The sequence below is a fragment of the Phyllopteryx taeniolatus genome, chromosome 15 (genome assembly GCF_024500385.1).
Source record: "Phyllopteryx taeniolatus isolate TA_2022b chromosome 15, UOR_Ptae_1.2, whole genome shotgun sequence".
Classification (NCBI taxonomy): domain Eukaryota; kingdom Metazoa; phylum Chordata; class Actinopteri; order Syngnathiformes; family Syngnathidae; genus Phyllopteryx; species Phyllopteryx taeniolatus.
Window position 1 is genome coordinate 5,700,001 of NC_084516.1, and position 18,987 is coordinate 5,718,987.

General features: G+C 43.2%; 2 protein-coding genes across 2 annotated transcripts; one reads left to right on the forward strand and one right to left on the reverse strand.

The window, feature by feature from the left end:
- Nucleotides 1-283: 283 nt before the first annotated feature.
- zdhhc8a (zinc finger DHHC-type palmitoyltransferase 8a) lies at nt 284-15,135 on the reverse strand. The gene is made up of 9 exons (XM_061800275.1): nt 14,771-15,135; nt 7,550-7,671; nt 7,313-7,470; nt 5,187-5,359; nt 4,991-5,093; nt 4,193-4,284; nt 3,571-3,779; nt 3,282-3,394; nt 284-2,741 (listed from the first exon to the last, which is right to left on the reverse strand). Exons 1-9 carry the CDS (start codon nt 14,872-14,874, stop codon nt 1,647-1,649), a joined length of 2,169 nt encoding a protein of 722 aa, XP_061656259.1. The 5' UTR covers nt 14,875-15,135; the 3' UTR covers nt 284-1,646.
- Nucleotides 15,136-15,358: 223 nt separating this feature from the next.
- LOC133490332 (beta-3 adrenergic receptor) lies at nt 15,359-18,411 on the forward strand. The gene is made up of 2 exons (XM_061800276.1): nt 15,359-16,931; nt 16,981-18,411. Exons 1-2 carry the CDS (start codon nt 16,316-16,318, stop codon nt 17,466-17,468), a joined length of 1,104 nt encoding a protein of 367 aa, XP_061656260.1. The 5' UTR covers nt 15,359-16,315; the 3' UTR covers nt 17,469-18,411.
- The last annotated feature ends 576 nt before the right edge of the window (nt 18,412-18,987 follow it).

The following is an 18,987-nucleotide window of genomic DNA, read 5'->3' on the forward strand; positions in this document are numbered from 1 at the left end:
CAAGAGGAAAAAAAACTAATATAAACATATGTATTGTATTCTCACTTCATTAGGTACACCTGAGATCCAATAGGATCATAAATTGAAAATGTATGAATTGAAAATGAATAATAAATTCTGCCTTCTCAAAGATAATAGTGACCACTTTTGATTCACACTGCATTTAAACAAAACAAAAGAAGCAAACTATTACGTTTGTAAAGGCAGAATTTTTGGTGTACCTCATGAAATGTCTCGGTGACTTGACTGACTTAAATCACACTCGAAAAATAAACCTTGAGACTTACAAAATATGTTTATTTTTCATATAAACAACTATCAAATTGTATGGATTGGAAGACAACAAAAAGGCAATATCAAAACACATAAAAAAAAGATTGTATTCTCTCTGTATTAGGGTTAATGGGGTGCACTCAGTAAAGAATCACCTTCTTACAGTCAAAATGACTTTTTATATATTCTTTCCTCAAACACAAACACACACGCACAGGGGAATCCCTCATACACACAAACACTGCACGGCTGATTCATTGATGGCATGAGGGAAAAGATTTTGATGCTGCGGCTTCCGACTTTAATTTGTTCTGTGGCCGAGCTCGAAACTGAATTTACTTATCACATTTTTTTTTTAATGAATTAAAATTGTAATAATATATTCCATCCCCATGTAATAAAATAAAAAGCAATGTATTGTATAAAAGCATGGAAATGTAAAGAAACAAACTGGTTTGACTGTGAGTTGTGCCTTTAAGGGGCGTGGCCAAGTAAGTGACATCGGGAGCTGTAGTCGGGTTGGTGGGACAGTCCTCGTGTGAGTTTCTGCGTGTGAGTTGCGGCCTACAGCAGCCCCTTGAGCGTGCTCTCATTTTGTATTTTCATTAGCCTTACTGTCACAATATCAATAAAAAAATAGCAACATTCTGACTAAATTAGTTTTTTTATGTGTATTTACATTGTCATTCATCAGATCATGGTAATCCGCAATGGTTGAATAGAGGAAACCTGACTTTTTGTTTGTGGAATTTGTGTTTTTTCTTGTTTTGCCAAATGTTTAAAAAATGACTTAGGCTATTATGCTAATAGGCTAAAAGTTTGTATGTTTGACTGTTTGTCTCATTCAAAAAACTTATGCAAATGCATCAGTGAGCTATACCGCTGCAATTCCTTACTACATAGTTCTCAAGTTGTTGTTTTTTTTTTTTACAGGTATTTTAGCATTTAACCTCAAATATGTATAAGGTATCTTGAAAGAAATCTATGATTTCACTTAGGGATCTTTAAAGCTTGAAATCTTACAAAAACATGAGCAAGTGTGCGCATAGTCAACTTGGCGAAGCAGTACGAGCATAGTACTCGAACAGCAGAAGGAGTCGATAAAGGCCGGCCTCGGGCTGCTGACCTCTCTCCGTGGATGGTGACAAAGCTGCTGAAAGTGAGGGAAGTTGAACAAATTTTGGTGTTTTCATTTTTCTTTTTTTTTTTTTTTTTAATGGGGCTGGAATGGATTATTGGCGCTTCCATTCATTTCAATGAGAAAACTTGCTTTCAAAGTGCTTTGAGTTACGAACGTGGTCACAGAACGAATTAAACTTGTAAGTCAAGGTACCACTGTACTTCACAGCTCGTGGCGTGAGTGCGGGGACTACTCACGAGTCCTTCCCCTCGGAGGAGGTGGTGGTGAGCGAGGAGCGTTTGGCTGTCCCGTAGAGTGCGTAAGGGGGGTTGGAGGAGGCTGTGGAGCAGGAGGGCAAACGGGGGAGCGTGCATGTAGAGGGGGGGACGGGCGGTCTCTCAGAGGGGCAGTAGACTGGCGAAGAGGAGCGCGGTTTGGGGCCCCGGGCGAGCGACGACGCGGAGGAGCTGGAGAGGGGCGACGTCCTGGGGCCGTACCCCAAGACGCCCGTGCTCATCAGGAACTCCCGGGAGCCGTACGCCGGCGGGGTGGGGCCCCGAGCGCCCTGCGGTCGGCCGGGGTCCGGCGGCAGACTCCGCCGGCAGGGGATGTCGTAGACGCAGGCGTCCGGTCCGTACAGAGCCTGGGATCGGGCGTGGAGGCGCAGCGTCTGCTCCCTCTCCTCCATCTCGCGCCGCTCGTTAATGGACGCCACGAGGGCTTTGGAGAGGCCGTCGAAGCGGGACGACGCAGTGGGAGCGGCGGACTTCTGAGGAGTCAAACTCACGTCCCGCAGGCCGTCTCGTAGACTTTGGGCCTTCATGGGCAGACCCGCTGGGCTAAGCTCCCTGGACAGGAGGTCCTGGAAAGTGGGCAAAGGCTCTCTTTGGATGAAGCCCAGGAAGGACGGCGACGAGGGGTCTCGCGACGACAGACCCTGCAGAGAAGGCGACGGTTCTCTGGGCTGAGGGGAATGACGGGCGACGCCCACGAAGACGGGGCTGTAGGCGTGAGGGCCGCGCTGCGCCACGCCCACGTCGGGACCCAGGCTCATGAAGTAGCCCACCGCGGGAGGCCCTCTGTGGGGGCGACACTGAGGGTCCGCGGTGGCGACGAGGGTGTCGTAGGAGCTGCTGCTGCCGTGGTTGGCCTGGGACTTGGCGATCATGTGGCGCCCGCCGTGTTTGAGGCTGAGGGAACGCGAGCTGAGCGTCATGGCCCCTGAGAGGGAGGCAGCCTGCAAGGGGGGCAACGAGGGGGGCAATGCTCCCCTCAAGGGGCTTCCCTTGGTGTCCAAGCGGATGGCCGGACCTTTGCTGTCCCCTGGTGGCTCGGAGGTCTTCAGTAGCTGCAAATTAAGGATGACATGAACAATCCTGCTAAGAGGCACGTTTGACACCGCCGACGGGGTCCATGACCACAATGTTTCCCGTGAAAGTTGGACCCTACCCCAGCTCACTTCTTGGATGAGAGAAGTGGGGTACACCCCAAACTGGTCGCCAGTCAACCGCAACACACATTGAGACAAACAAGCATTAACACTTACGGAAAGGAGGACACTGATGCAATATTTTTGCCAATCAACAACGGGTAGTACGGGTAGTAAATCTTGACATTGAAACTTCATTCGTGTACGGGGGACGGCCCTAGGCGGCTACCTCTGTCGCCAATATCAAAAACCGCCACTGCTCTCACCAAAAAATTAGCTTTGGTTGATTGAAGACTCTAAATTGTCCAAACGCTGTGAACGCTTGTTTGCCTGCGATTGGCCGACGACCAGTGCAGGGTGTATCCCATCTCTCCTCCAAAGTCAGCTGGGATAGCCTCCAGCTCAGCTGCGACGCTAATGAGGACACAGCCAATAGAAAACGGAGAAGTGATCAATCACCTGCTCCGGAGGAATGGGTGACGATCCTCGGGATATGGCCTCCAGGACGGGTCGCAGCTGAGGCACCGTGGGAATGGAGACCGGGATGATGGATTTGGTGTGGTGGTGCATCTCTGCAGATGTGAAGAAATTAAAAAAAAAAAAAAAAAAAAAAACAAGTTTAACTACAAATAACTTATTCTTCGTTATCCATCTATGCCACTGACGTCAAATCAGAAATGAACAATGAAATGCTCTGCCACTAGATGGCAGCAGGTACAGTCACAGAAGACCTTGCTGGCCTTTGTACCTTCCATGGCAGCTAGGTGACTTTTCAGCAGCCCGCGGTCTGGTTTGGGCGGCAACGGGGGCGGACTTTTCTGCGGTTCCGGTCCGGCAGAGGCTCTGCTGTGTTTGCCGTTGTCGCTCACTTTGACTGACAGCTGCCTGTCAAGCTCCGGTCTCAGGAAGGGAGGCCGAATGTGGATCACAGACTTCTTGCGGGGCCTTGCATAGTACCTAGGGGGGGCGGTCAGGGGAAAAAAGTGTCACTTTGACCACTAAAAGTAATATTATGAGCAAAAATGTTAAGGTAAATTAATTAAAATATTTTGAGGTTGAAACTTTATCTGAATAAACTCATAATATTATGAAAAAAATGTCACTTTCCCCCCCAAAAAGTAACATTATGAGGAAAAAAAAGTCCACATTTTACGCTAATAAAAAGTATTAAAGTATTACAAGAGTGTAGATTAATTATGTTAAAAAAGTAAAATTATGAGAGAAAAAAAATCTGCATTTCCTGATAAAGTCAATTTATTACATGAAGCTGAAATACATGTATTCTGAAGCTTATTGAAACTTTATGGCAATAAGGTTATAACATTATGAGCGCAAAACATTTTGAGGTGGACCCCTGACAGGTGTCTTACGTCGGCGAGATGGGACTGCACACCAAGTACTCCAGATTGTTACAGCAACCACGCGTGAACGGATTGACTCCTCCCCGAAACTTCCCGGTGACCTGTTGGCTCATCAAACACACAAAGCAGCCGCTGAGAACTACAGTGGGCTAACTCCATTTTATTTCCACTATTGCACTCAGCACTTTTCCTGATTCATCAGTGCAATACTGGGCCAACATCCCATGTTAGCATGAGCGAATGTTAGTTATCATTTTCTGTGAATTATTGATAGAGTTGATGGATGTTTGGACCTTGACCACTATTGCACTTTAAGAAACCAAAGATGATGTTTGGTTCTAATTTTGACACATAGGGAGCAGCCCACTATTGCACGAAGCACTCTTCCTCATTCATCAGTGCAATAATTGGGCCAACATTTCATATTTCTGCGAAATATGGATAGATTAAATGCATGTTTGGATTTATACCACTATTGCTCTAAAATGTTTTTTCTGACCGGGATCCAACCTATGAAGTGAACATGATGACAGTCCCTCTGCTGTGGATAAAAGCGCAAGCAATATAATCCAATACGAATATTCTAAATTCATAAAATCCTAAATTATTATATTTGGGGGAAAGAACTGTAACAACATGCATGCACAAGAAGTAATTATTGCCTTACAAATCACCAATACGTAAATTTATTGGAGTCATAAAATTTGAAATGACTGTCCTGCAAAATGACAAAAAAATGGAGCGAGCGCACTTGAGAACTCAAGTGGGCTAACTCCACGAGTGGCTCATTTAGCAATTTGGACTGACTTGTTCATTGGTGGTGCGTCCCCTGGACACCAGGAATAGGTGGAACCCCGTCAGGCCCAGAACCGGAAGGAGAAATAGGCCCGATATGCTGATCACGACCAAACTGTTGGGAACGCTGTTAAGGGAGAGAAGCCCTTTGGTGATGGAGGAATAACTTGTTTTCTTCTTCTTCTCCGTGTGCCTGCAGCAAGGATACGTGACGGTGCAGTGCAGCTTCCAAAGCTGGTCCGAGTGGTGCAGCACGAAGATGAGGCCCAAGCTGAACACGCAAACCATGTGACCGGTCAGGGACAACAGGAAGAGGAAGAAGTAGCGGTAGTTGCGCCTCCCGATGCAGTTGTTCACCCACGGACAGTGGTGGTCAAAATCCTGCATGGTGGCACATGTAGTTGACTTCTTCAGGGCTTGTGTACAGGGATAAAGTTGTGATATTACAAGAAGACATTTGCAATTGCACCGCAAAATAAAAGTAACATTACCAAGAAAAAGATCTAATTTTTCACAGTCAAAGTTGTGATTTTACGAGCATTTTACAAGGTCGAGGTAGCAATTTTACCAGCACAAATGGCATCATTAAACTCGTAAGAAGTAATACTTATGTGGAAAGAGAGTCATTATTTTACAAAATTCTACAAGCAAACGTTTTAATTTGAAACAATTAAAATTGCAATTTTAAGTGGAAAAAGATCAATAATAATGATATTAATAACGTAATCATAATTACATATATTTTAATAAGGAAAAAAGGTCCTAACTTTACACAAAGTAATTTTTTTACAAAGGGAAAATTACAAATTTACATGATAAAAATGACGTAATTTTACAATTAAAAAAAGGTCCTAACGTCAATGATTAATGTAATAATTTTACAAGGGAAAAAAAGCCAACATTTGACATGATTTACGTCTTAATTAATATGGGAATTAAAGTTGTGACTTTACAAGCAAAAAGTCACAATTTTACAATTAAAAAAGTTCTTAATTTGACCCTTAAAGTCATAATATTATGTGGGAAAATAGTCAATGTTACACGATTGAAGTCATAATTTATTAGATATTTTACATTCTTAAAGTTGGATTTCACAAGTAAAAAGAGTCCTAATTTTAAGTGATTTAAGTATTGATTTGTATGTGGAAAAAGTAGCAATTTTACAAGATTACAGCCGTAATTTCCAAAATTACAGTCCAAATTTGACAAGGAACAAATCCATCCATTTTCAACACCAATTATCCTGGTTAGGGTCACGGAACACTGGAGCCTACCCCAGCTGACCTTGGGCGAAAGGCGGACTACACCCTGAACTTGTCGCCAGTCAGTCGCAGGGCACATATAGACACGGACAACCATTCGCACCCACATTCACACCGTCACTAAGTGGGAACTGAACCCACGCTTCCCCCACTAAAGTCAGGTGAGTGTACCACTACACCATCAGTGACTCAAGGAACAAATCTTAAATCATTAAATTACTAATTTTCCCAGGGAAAATCTCTTCATTTTACACAATTTAATAAGGATTTTTTTTTACACCATTAAAGTCCTAATTTTACGAGGAAATGAAGTTCAAATCATTCATAATTTAGTAATTTCAACCACAGTGTGACAAGTGGATGTTAAGTGTCAGTAATTCTTAATTCTTTGTGTATTTTGACGAGAACTTGTATTATAGACACTTGAAAACTGTTGGAAAATTTTTTTGCATGTATCTTTTAAGGATGCATGTTTTACATATGTGCTTCACAGAATTTTAAAGGCTCCAACATCCAACCTTTTTTTTTTTTTTTATATATATATAATAATACTACCTTCCCAAGTCTGAGAAATTGAATTTCCAGCGAGGCTCCAAAGAAGGAGAGCAAAGGATTAACCTGATTAATGACATCTCTCTCTCTCTTATCACGCTCTGCCTGTCGTTCACAACAAAAATCCTTTTGCGGGAAAAAAAATTGACCCCCCCCACACACACACACACACAAATATAATACAAGCCTACTGTGCCTACCACACATTTTTTTGTATTATTCATTGTTCCATCAGCAGCGTGCTTGATTTTCTCAACGCACCGCCATTTTAGAGTGAAAATTCATCATATCAACCCATTATCATGATTGATAGACTTTATAGATAGAACCGATGGAATACAATGACAGATACGATATGTTATGATGCAATATGAGACGATACTTGATAAATATGAGAAAATATTAGACAGATACAATAGGAATACGATGCAATACGATATGCCGTTACGAAAACCGAGTTTCCACTGTATAGTGAAGCGGCGCAATGTAAATAAAATGGACTTGACTTGGCTTGACCAACCTCCACGCAGCGATCGCACACGCTGCAGTGTGAGCACCGCGGCGGCCTGTAGAAGTGACAGGAGGCGCACCACTTCATCCGCACCTGGATGCCCCTCACGTCCACGTTCTTGTAAAGGGGCGCCCGGAACTCGTCGTCCTTGTCCTCATCCTCGTCGGCTGCGGATTGGAAAGACGGCGGGGTGGGTTTCAGGCGCGCGACGCAACCTTTGGGATTTACATCGACTGGTTCACTCACCTATCGGGAGAACGCCGGCGTCCATAAACGTCGCCATGGTGAAGTTGGCCAGCACAAAAAGGAAAAGGACGGCGCAGCACGGCGGCACGGCAGGGCAGATGGTCACTGCCAGCCACGGGCATCTGCAAAATCACCCAAAAATGATCCAAATTAAAGATGCCTTGAAGAGTCCTAAAATTCATCCAAAATATCAGCTTCAAATCAAAATGGCCAACAACCTGTTGAATTTCAAGCATGTGTCCTTGAGACTTTTTGCTGCATCCTGTTATGCACCCAATTTCGTTTTGATCGGGTAAAACGGTGTCGGGGGCTAATTTTTTCTGTTGCGCTATTTATTGGCTGCTATTTGCTGAATCCAGCACATGATAGAGAAAGTTTGGTCATTTTTTTCAAGCCACTTTGTAATTTGTTTTGTTTTGTTTTTGGTTGAGACCCGCGATAAGCAATTTATTCATCTCAAAAAGTGTTTTTCCTGTATACAGCGTGGATACAACAAATTCAACAGAATACAGTTGCTTACTAATACCAGTGAGATTTCAGGCATGTTGAGGCCCCAAAAAGGTAATTTATTGGTCACAAAAGGTGACATACATCAAAGTGTTTTAGCTGCTTACAGCACACAATGGCAAACATTTGGACAGGCAGTTTTTTAAATCATGAACCCCATTAAACATACAACTAACAAATATTTGTGAGTTTTGTCCCCAAAAGATGATTCATTCATCACAAAAAAAAAAGAAAATCAAAGTGTTTTATCTGCATCCGACACGCAATGGTGAAAGGTTGGACAGGGAGTCTTTTCACATTTTTTTCAAACCACGTAACCATTTAAGCATACATTTTCACCACGATACACGTACATACAAAAATTGATGAGTTTTGTTTTTGCTGCATCCGGCACGTGATGGAGAAACATCAAACAGGCAGGCTTTGCCCAACTTTTTTGAGACATACACCCCTTTAAACACACACATTAAACATTCTCACCAGGATAAACACATTTACAAAAATTGGTGAACGTCTGTGTTTTGTTTTTTTTCCCTGCATCCTGCACCCTATCAGGCCCTAATAATAATTATTTCTGGGCACAGTGCGTTGACAAACGTGTGCCTCATGAGTATCCATCCCCACCTCAGGTTGAGGTTAACACAAATCAGGGCCACAACAAAGACTTTAGGGGGATAATCCTCATCCCGTTTATTCCCACGGCAGCAGCGCCGGATCCCAAAAGTAATTGTTTACAGTGTAAGATAAGCAAGTATTAGAGCATGTTCATCACTGCTCTCACATCAAGGGGATTACCGAGGGACGGGGGTCCCTCCGGGGCTGCGGCGACACAATTATTTTCACTGGAGATTAAGATGTTGATTATATGCTAATTGCTTATCGTGGTGCTTTTTGTCATAAAATGGGAGGGGATTATAAAATAGCAAGGAACATAAAATCAAATTGCAAGCGACCAAGATAGTCCTGTATTGCCCGTTGGCTTATTACCATGGCGTGTACATAAAAGTGCGTGGCGCTTTGATGATGTCACCGCCGTGTGAGATTAGACGGCGGATCCGAGTAATCAGGTTACGCAGTGGGAGTACTAAAAGACCTCCGAGAGCGTTCATAGTGCTTGATTGAGATAAATGAAGTGGTCAAAATATTAGAAACGACAAGCACAATAATAAACGCATTGTTAAGTGAGTTAACTCTGTCGATCAAAAGCGAGCATGGGCACTGTGGTGGGTGGGAGGGCGACGAATGGTGGGGGAAAGCAGAGGGGGAGGGGTCTCTATTGCTGATGCCATGCCAGATGCAAACCCACTAATCCAACCCCACCCCCTACCGGATTATCAACTCTGGATTACAGGCCCTTTCTGACAGTCCATTGTGAAATCCTCACAGTGGATCGTCAGCCCCGCCGTATATTCTGTATCATATGATACACCGAATATACAGTGCACATCATTGCTCATTTGTTCATTTTTTTTGGAGTGCATTTACAGAATCTAGTCAAATAAGGTTTCATTGCATCATCAAAAAGGATAAAATACAAGGAATACAAATATATTATATATAAATTATAGAAATTAAATAAATAAATAATATATATATAATTTAAAAAGAAAATGTACAAATGATTAATTATATTTTATTACTTATACCAAGAATCAAAATAAGTATAAGGAGTTTATTTACAATTAAAGAAGAAATAATTACAATGAATTTCATGCGATGTTTCCAAAAGTCCTATTTTGATTAAACACAAAAGATAATCAGTCGGCGTTCATGGAGGACTATAGAAATCGGAGAACATTTACTGTTGAGAGGCTGAAATTGGAGGATTCGGACAACCTTAAATTAAACGATGGCTACAAACGATTAATTGAGGATCAAAATAGTTGCAAATTAATGTGATGATCGATTAATTGTCGATTAATTGTTGCACCTCTCCTAAAGATAGATAGATAGATAGATAGATAGATAGATAGAGAGATAGATAGAGAGAGAGATAGAGAGAGAGATAGATAGATAGATAGATAGATAGATAGATAGATAGATAGATAGATAGATAGATAGATAGATAGATAGATAGATAGATAGATAGATAGATAGATAGATAGATAGATAGATAGATAGACTGATAAGATACTAGATAGATATGATACGGTGATATGTTGGGCAGCCGTGGTCAAATGGTTAAGATCCTGCCACCGTGGGGGACCGAGGTTCATGACCCCGACTGGACCATCCCCCAGACTCACGGCTGTGGTGTCCTTGAGCAAGACACTGATACCCCGGAATGCTCCCCGGGCGCTTCAGCTGCCCCCTGCTCCAGTGTGCTCCACTAACGTGTATGTGTTCACTGTGATGGGTAAAATGCAGAGAACAAATTCCGTGTGCATGCATGCATGTTCATGACAATAAAGGTGATTCTTCTTCTTCTTCTTCTACTAGATAGATACGATACTACAGTATCCAGTACTAGATAGCAGAAAACGGGCCTGAGCGATCCCAATCAAATGATTTGTATTGCAGCTTGTGCTCGACTGTCGTCTAATTGGATCATGTCATGACCATGTGACAAACCATTGGACTGATTTCTTGATGACCAGATTACAATGAGGACGGACGGACGCCGCTGGGCCCACCCAGAGACCATCTGGACCGCGGGGAAGGACACTTCATTAGGCCGACGAGACAAGCCCCACCTAATGAAAAGAGCCCGGCCGCCAGAGCTGTACTAAATCACACACACGCGCACACACACGCACACAGTGTAAGCTGCTCACGTCGCCCTCATCCCCACAGTGGGTCAGTGGCGCAGCAGACAGTCAGTCGAGCTGCAAGTTGGTCAAATAGAGTCACTCTTACATTAATGACATCACTGTCATGGTGGACGACGCACACACACACCAACAGTTTGTATTTGGAGGCATATGGACAAAAAGCTGTAAAATGCAGCTTGGGCATCTCCTCCCTCTCCCCCATGTAGCTCCTCTCATAAGCACGATGAATTCACGTTTAAGGTTTTCTCCTGATACTATTACTCACGCTTCCTCCCACACTCCCAAAACGCGCATGTTAGGTTCACTGAAGACCCATTCGGCCATATGTGTGAATGTGAACGCTTGTTTGTCTATATGCGTGCACCCGACTCTCGCCCGTTGTCGGGCGGGATAGCCTCCAGCTCACCCGCGACCCTAATGAGGACGAGCGCTATATAGGACATGGACTATACAATGTGATATAGTTACATATTTAGATAATGCCTTACATACATCATAGAATATGGTGAATAAAATGTTCGGAGATAGGGTGAGGTCTTGCCGATGAGTGATTAATTGATAAACACGGACCAGTGAATTTGTCTGCTTGATATTTAGGCCGAATTTGAACATTTTTACCCACTTCCGATCCAAGTCAGCAAAGGCCCGATTGTCGGATGTCTCAAAAAAGATGATCCTGAGCGATTATCCTGTGGTGTGGAGTGCGTCAGGATGGATTTTTTCGGAAAACGATCAGGGACGACACCGGTGAATATAAAACCTCGTCCGAGTTGCTGATTTTGTGATTGTGAGCGGCAGAGGAACTCCATATTGACCACTCACATAAGGATTTGCGATCGTAAATATTGAACGGGTATAACACTTACAACTGTCGAGCAGATTGCGGAGGGAAAAAAAAAATCACTCTTAATACACCCCACAACACAGAATAACCACTCAAGATAATCGTTTGGCGGCATCCGATAATGACCTTTGCTGACTTTGATTGTAAAAGAGGGAAAATACTGATAGTCAAATCACCTTGACTATCAGTATTGTCCCCCACTGTTTGGTGTCTCTCACATTTTAAAAATCGGTCAAGATGTAAAAAATTGACGTGTACACAGGTAAAGATTGTACTGATTGTACTAGCCTTGGTGGATGTCTGCATACACAAGCACACTGGCCATTTTTTCTCATCTGCTCAACTAACTGGCTAAACTAGAGCAGGAAGCATAGAAATTATCTTTCCAATTTCCTTTCTATTTTGGGTGGGATGGGGCGTAACATTAAAAAACAAGTTCAAGGTCTGCAGGACAAAAGCAGGAAGATGACAATGAAAAGTCAAGAGCGCCAACAATTAACCATAAAAGGCTGCTTTTGTCATACAAACACATCTGTCTACTTGAAAACAGAGATAGTCAAACGGGGGGTTGAGGTTGGTGGAAGGATTTGAGTCCGTGAGTATGTTCGGATTTAGCCAAATTCTACAAGCAATTATATCTGCATCTGCACCATGCCAAAGTCAAAGACTCCAGATTCGGTTTCCCCAGATGGGGGGGCCACACAGCATTGACCAGATCCTAATCCTCCTGCATTCCCAACCTGCTGTCACATTCCAATGTAAAAAAAAAATCCCTGGATATACTGTATATGTATGGAAGAGAAAGTGGGGCAGATCAAAGGTCACTATACAGAGTCGAGCTGGTGAGGCGGGAGAATTCATTCAGTGAGCCAATAGCGGTTAATCTCCGGGTTTAAAGACAAGTGTAGCAAGAATGATTGGAAATGTATTTTACAGGGAGTTTACACCACATGTAAGTGAGTATTTTGATATTGTCTGTCTGATGTGTTGCACCACCATTTGTGTTCAAATATCAGTATATATCAATATTAATAATTACCTTAATCAAAAGCAGAATGGATTAAGGATTAATACACACACACACCACACCAGTGATCGTCTAAGTGAGCACCACACTAAGTCAGCATGATAGCAAGCTAGCAATTGATATTAGCAACCTTCCCTTAAAATTTGCAGAGTATAAACATACGTATATTTTGAAATATGTGGATCATATTATCAATATTTTTATTTCATTGAAGGCAGAGGTACCAAATGCACGGCCCGCCACCAGTTTACACACACTACAAGTGGACTCTTTCCAACCTCCTGCCACAAATAGGTCAAAACGTGGCTCCGAGGGATGATTACAACCTTTATGCAAATCGTCACAGTTCAAAAGTGCATATTTTTTACATTTAAATGTGTAAAAAGGCATGCTGCGACAATGCTGACGGGAAGGCATTTTATCAGTAAAAGTGTGCTACATAGCAGTGAGTCCTCGGGGTGGCCCACTGACAAGCCAAGCGGGTCAGTGTCATGGCACACGGGCAGCATATGCTCATGTTTGTACAGGCACACATGGAAATTACAACTGAATGCTAAAACAAAGAGACAAAATAGATGAAGGCATGCATGGACGGATGGATGTCGGATACAGTATACTATTTATACTGCATCCAACCAATCCATTCCATCCATCCATCCAGGTCTCCAAACTGTTGCTGTTGTGTCACGTGCATGTGTAAATATCAAAACCGAAGTGCTACTGACAAGCTAACTGACTGGATGCCCGATCACATTAACTCCTAGTAGGACACAGAGAGGAGGAGGAGCAAAGAGAGGATTTTATATGCAGTAGTGCCTTGAGATATGAGCGTAATTTGCTCCCTGACCACACTCATAACTCCAAAAACATGTAACATCATCAAAAATCCTTTTTCCCCATCGAAATGAATCAAAAAAGGTCGATAAACTGTTCCAGTTCTCTCCCTCCCCCCCAAATTTTTTTTCAATAAGGAAAAATAGCACTCCATAATTATTGTATTTTACAAAAAGATCTAGTTATAACATAATTAAATGGTATGTAAAGAATGGGGCATCATGATTTAACGCTGCAATCCAGTTCATTGTGCTGCTCCTTCTGGTATACCCGACTTGGCCACTGGGAGGCAGTATAATACTGAGCAGTCATGCAGACACAAATGAAAAACAGACTTCTACTACTACTGTAAGGGACTCAGTAAATTGCTGTAATATTAGTCATTTTTTGTAGAAGATAAAGAATATATGCCTGTGAGTATTATTCAATTATCTGTCTAAATATGTTGCTCCATTGTTTGTGTTTAAATATCCGTTGTTTATCAAACCGCATCCATTGATGCTAACTGCTAGCATTTCAACAGAATTTTTTTTTATTGTTTGTTAGCATTAACCTAAGTGGACTTTTTCATAAGGCAAAGCTGTTTTATTTGTTTAGTGCGACAGTGAGATCAACTGGGAGTGGCTCGTATCTCGAACAACTCATAAGTCGAGTCACTCACATCTCAGGCATCAGTGTATTAGTATTCCAAGTGATCACAAAAGTCCATTTCTGTTCATGTGTTTTGCATGCTGTGCTTTGCATTCCATGTATAGCGGACCCCCACTATTCGCGGAGGAGAAGGACCGGGCTAAACCATACATGGCGAAAATCAGCGAATAGGTAAATTCGTGAATGCCACTGTACTCTAAAAGTCCCAAAAGTCAGTCAGTTTTTTGTATTTTTAGTACTAACTACAGCAGGCTGGTTTTACTCCAGAAAAGAAAAATGCATAGCCCGATGTTAATGTGTATGTAGAGGTGCTGCTGTATAAAAATGAGTTGTCTAACCCCAGAAATTAGTTAGGTTACATTATATTTGATAAAACCAATGCATTCCTCTTTGAAATAACCTTTATCAGATTTGATGTTTTAGTTGCAGTTTCCCAAACAGTGTTATGCTTTTTTTTTTTCTTCCTAGAAATTGCGTTAAAATGCACAAAGAGTGAATTTATCTTGCGTGGCCGGGAGGTCAGCACCCCTTAACCCCTGAACCTAGAATCCCCCCTAACCCCACCGGAGACAAATGGAATGACTCACGTGAAGACGAAGAAGAGTGAAGTGGAGCCCACCAGGAGGCAAGCGGCGGTGCACACCGGGATGAAGGCGGACGCTGGGAGCGAGTCGGCGCCGCTGCCGGCCATCCTGTCCGCCCGCTGGATCTGTCCTCCTCTCCGCCTCTCACTCAAGTCTCACACCGCGGCCGGTGCGCGGAAAAGGTCCCTCGAACAACAACACAAACATGTTTTAACGTATTCTAGCAGGAGCAAAAAAAAAACAAAAAAAAAAAACAACCACATCGTGAGAAGCGAAGGCGGAAGGAGGACGACAACTGAGCACACGTTCGCTCCGGAATCATGCCGTCCTGTGAGCGCCTCCAGCGGGCACGCCGCCTCCGGCTCAGCCCGAAGGTGGAGCTTTCACTCGCGGGTGACGTGAAAGTTTGCCACGCAGCTCTTGCACCCACCGTTGTTTTTTATTGACTTCAAAAAGGTTTCTACAAAACACACAGCATTTCCTTTTAAATATGAATACATTTTTTGTAAAAAATAATGTTTAAGGAACACTCCAGAGCACGGGTGTCAAACTCACGGCCCGGGGGCCAGATCCGGCCCGCCACATCATTTTATGTGGCCCGCGAAAGCAAATCATGTGTGTCAACTTCCATTGATTCTTGCTAAAATCTGTTCCAAATTTTTGAATAATATTCATATGTAATAAATAGTAATGAACTATTGTAAGCATGTTTTGCCTCCAAACCCCTTTTACAGTTACTTGAACAATATATGAACAAACCATTATCCTTGACTTCTAATTTCAAAACTAGTTATCTATCAATTTGTTGTCTTTGTGTAATAATATGATGAGGCGATTAAACATTGATATGGTTTTACAATCATAATGGCCTTCTGAGGAAAACCGTATCGACAATGTGGCCTGCGACAAAAAATAGTTTGACACCCCCGCTCTAGAGAATAAAAAGGACATAATCAGTCTTCATGAGTCAACATGATTTATGGAAAATAGTTCAATAGCAGGAGCAAATATGGGCAGCATGTGGTTATATAGTTTACTAGAATTAAATGCTGGAACAGATAGCTAGACGGATGAACCACGACCTGAATGACCGAGAATCTACACATTTTTTTTACCAAGCAGGTTGGTAGTTTTGGTTGATATCAAGACCGTTAAAAATGACTTATACAACTATGCTATTGTGTTAACGATTTAAATTTATGTTGAATTGTAGATAAGTCCTTCTGATTGTGTTTAGGCCAGCAGAGAAGGCCTTGATGGCCCTGACCTAACACTGGTCAAAAGTGAGCCAATTTCAACGTTATTCTTGTTCTTGATGGTTTACATTTACCTAGTATAACCGATGACATAAAGCAGTAACTTGTTTGTAGATGAACACCTGTCATTACAAGGTGAGGCTCCCTCAGGTAAAAGCTGCTCTCAGGATGTTCACTACAAGCTGATTGGCGCAGGGGGGGCGTCTGCTGCTCGTCTACTTAAGTCCAAAAGTCTGAATCATCATCAGCCATCCATGCTTCTGAGACGTTAGTCAGCTGCTGTTTCGCAACCATGGACGTGGAGTTGGTCGAATCCATCGTCCGAGCGCTCGCGTTCCTGGCAGGGATCATTGGTAACAACTGCGTGGCCATCAGCTCCATCCCCTCCAAGACATCTGGCATTTGCGCCAACGAGACGCTCTTCATCAACTTTGCGGTCTCCAACCTCATCACCAACTACCTGGTGGACCTTCCCGACGCCATCGCCGACCGCTGGTTCCTGGGTGAGGCCTACTGCAGCATTTTACGCTTCTGCGCCGACCTGTCGGAGACAAGCAGCATCTTCACCACCTTCTTCATCAGCACCTTCTGGCACCAGAAGCCGGTGGGCTCCCTGAAGCGGGGAGGCGCCCCCATCAAGATGGACAAGGTTGGCCTGGTGCTGAGCCTTCTGGCCGACAGCTGGGCCACAGCTTTGGCCTTCAGCGTGCCGCACTTCTTCTTCGTGAGCGTGGAGGCGACCATCGAGAGCGAGGAGGACTGCGTGGACGTCTTCCCGGATGCCATCTCCAGATGGACCTACGACATCATCTACCTGATGCTGGCCAACGCCCTGCCTCTCGCCGGGATGCTGTTCACCAGCGGTCAGATCGTGGTGACGTTGCTGAAGAACCAGCAGTGCATCCGAAGTCAGAACGCAGAGTTCGGCGAGCATAACGCTCTTGAAGGAGCCGTCAGCACCGTTTACAGGCCCAGCGCCGCCTCGCCGACCCCCCGTCTACACGAGGGTGCCCGCCCCCGCTGCCTCCGGAGCTCCGCCCGGGCCCTCCAAGCCCGGCCAGGTGCGCTCGGGGAAGCCCAACTCCAGCTCCCAGGTGCGGGTGGCCAAAAGTGTGGTGGCGGTGGCCAGCGTGTTCCTGGTGTGCTGGCTGACTCATCTGCTGCTGCGTATCACCAACAACTTCCACACCTCCTCGCTGGTGGTGGAGGTGGCCAGCTACATCGCCGCCTCCTACACCTGCACAATGCCTTACATATTCCTGCACGGAGTCAAAAAGCTCACATGCCCGTGCAAAAAATACAGGGGGCGGGGGGGGAGAAATAAGCAGTTAGACTGCATCTCAACTGCAGCTCTGGTTCACAATGTCTTTATTCTAATGTCCCTTAGTCATCGTTTCGATTCTTGCAAAGGGAACAGAGTAAAATTAAATCAAATTAAGATCTGATCAAGTGAAACTGGATTATTTCCCACACACAGCGCACTGGTAGAGGATCACTGAGGTAGGGGTCAAGGCTAAAACTACACAATGGACAGGGATACAAATATTGATCTTTATTTTAGGCTGTGGATGAACTATTAAGATGGGAATAGCAAGAAATCACTAGAAGGTGCAATTCCTGGAGAAATTGCGTGTGAATGCTGCAATGTTGATTGAAATCATGCGCTTGAATGAGCTGAACATGTAGAAGTTGGAACAGTGGGAATCGGTTGAGAAATAAGAAAACTAGCTAAAAATTCAGTATTTGTCTTATTGTGGCTAAAATGCGGGTATTTTAGTGTTGCACAGTGCAGAATGTGGAAATTGTAGTAAGTGGAATGATGTGAATTGGTGAAGAAATGTAGAAGCAGGAGGGAAGAAGGCATAATAGAGTGGAATGGGGGAGAATGTGGGTGTTTTAACAGTAAAATGTGGGTGAAAATTGGGGAATATGGGTAATATGGGATTGTGGGGAATACGGGAATGTGTGTTGAAGAACGTCTGAATGAGCTGAATAAAAAGTGAAAAGAGAAAGAGAATGATGTGCAAGTATTTTGTTGAAAGTGTCATTGGGAATGAATGGGAATTCTTTGGGTGTAAAATGTGGAATTGTGGGTAATGTTGCGGCTTAGATGAGTAATAGCACGCGTCGCGTGAATTTTTCAAACATGTCGAAGATGGAACGGAGTGAATCGGATGTAAAATGGCGAAGGAGAAGCCCGCGGCGGAATAATAAAAATAAAGGTAGAATAACATATGTGTGACTGGTTGAGCATTCACACAATTATGGAGAGGCATTTAAAAAGACCAGTGATTCTGTAAGTGTGCTACGAGTACCAATAGTGCTACGCAGGCTTCCCCTAGCGGTAAACTGAAGAATCACTCAATTAAATGTTCAACGTTTGCATAATGTAACAGTAGCACAACCTTTTTTTTTTTTTTTTTTTAATCTAGTACAGTACATTGTCGGTGTCATGTCTGGGACTCTGTTGCAAAGTATTCAAAGTGTGTCACTTTTTCCACATGTTGTTGTTCCAGAGGAAATAATTTCCTCCACCCCTCGAAATTCTACACACAACATCCCATAATCACAGCATGTTTTTTTTTTGTTTTAATTTGTGCAAATTATTATTTTTTTAAAAAGCTGAGAAACCACAAATCCATGAATGTTGATTTCTTAATGGTTTTCCAAATTGTCATTTTGTGTGTAGAATTTTAAGGGGTCGCGGGGAATTTATTCCATTTTGGAATATGGCTGTAACAGAACAAAATGTGGAAACGGTGACGGGCTGTGAATACTTTCCAGCTGCACTGTAAATTCATCAAAATATTACAAACACTATGTGAAATTCTACACCAATGCAAACTACAAAAAATAAACGTTGTGGCTAATATTAATATTCAGTACATTGAAGAATTTTCATGTCTAATTCTAACATTGTGGCCAGTACAGGTGCATCTCAATAAATTAGAATATGATACAAAT

Bases quoted from the DNA above. Each gene is read 5' to 3' on its own strand.
- zdhhc8a (XM_061800275.1), bottom strand. From the start codon at position 14,874: ATGGCCGGCAGCGGCGCCGACTCGCTCCCAGCGTCCGCCTTCATCCCG. The intron at 5,094-5,186 runs GTATCCTTGCTG...CGTTCCCAACAG, and splicing joins AAGCTGCACTGCACCGTCAC to TTTGGTCGTGATCAGCATAT. The intron at 4,285-4,990 runs GTCAGTCCAAAT...ATGAGCCAACAG, and splicing joins GACGCACCACCAATGAACAA to GTCACCGGGAAGTTTCGGGG.
- LOC133490332 (XM_061800276.1), top strand. From the start codon at position 16,316: ATGGACGTGGAGTTGGTCGAATCCATCGTCCGAGCGCTCGCGTTCCTG. The intron at 16,932-16,980 runs GTCAGAACGCAG...AGGAGCCGTCAG, and splicing joins GAACCAGCAGTGCATCCGAA to CACCGTTTACAGGCCCAGCG.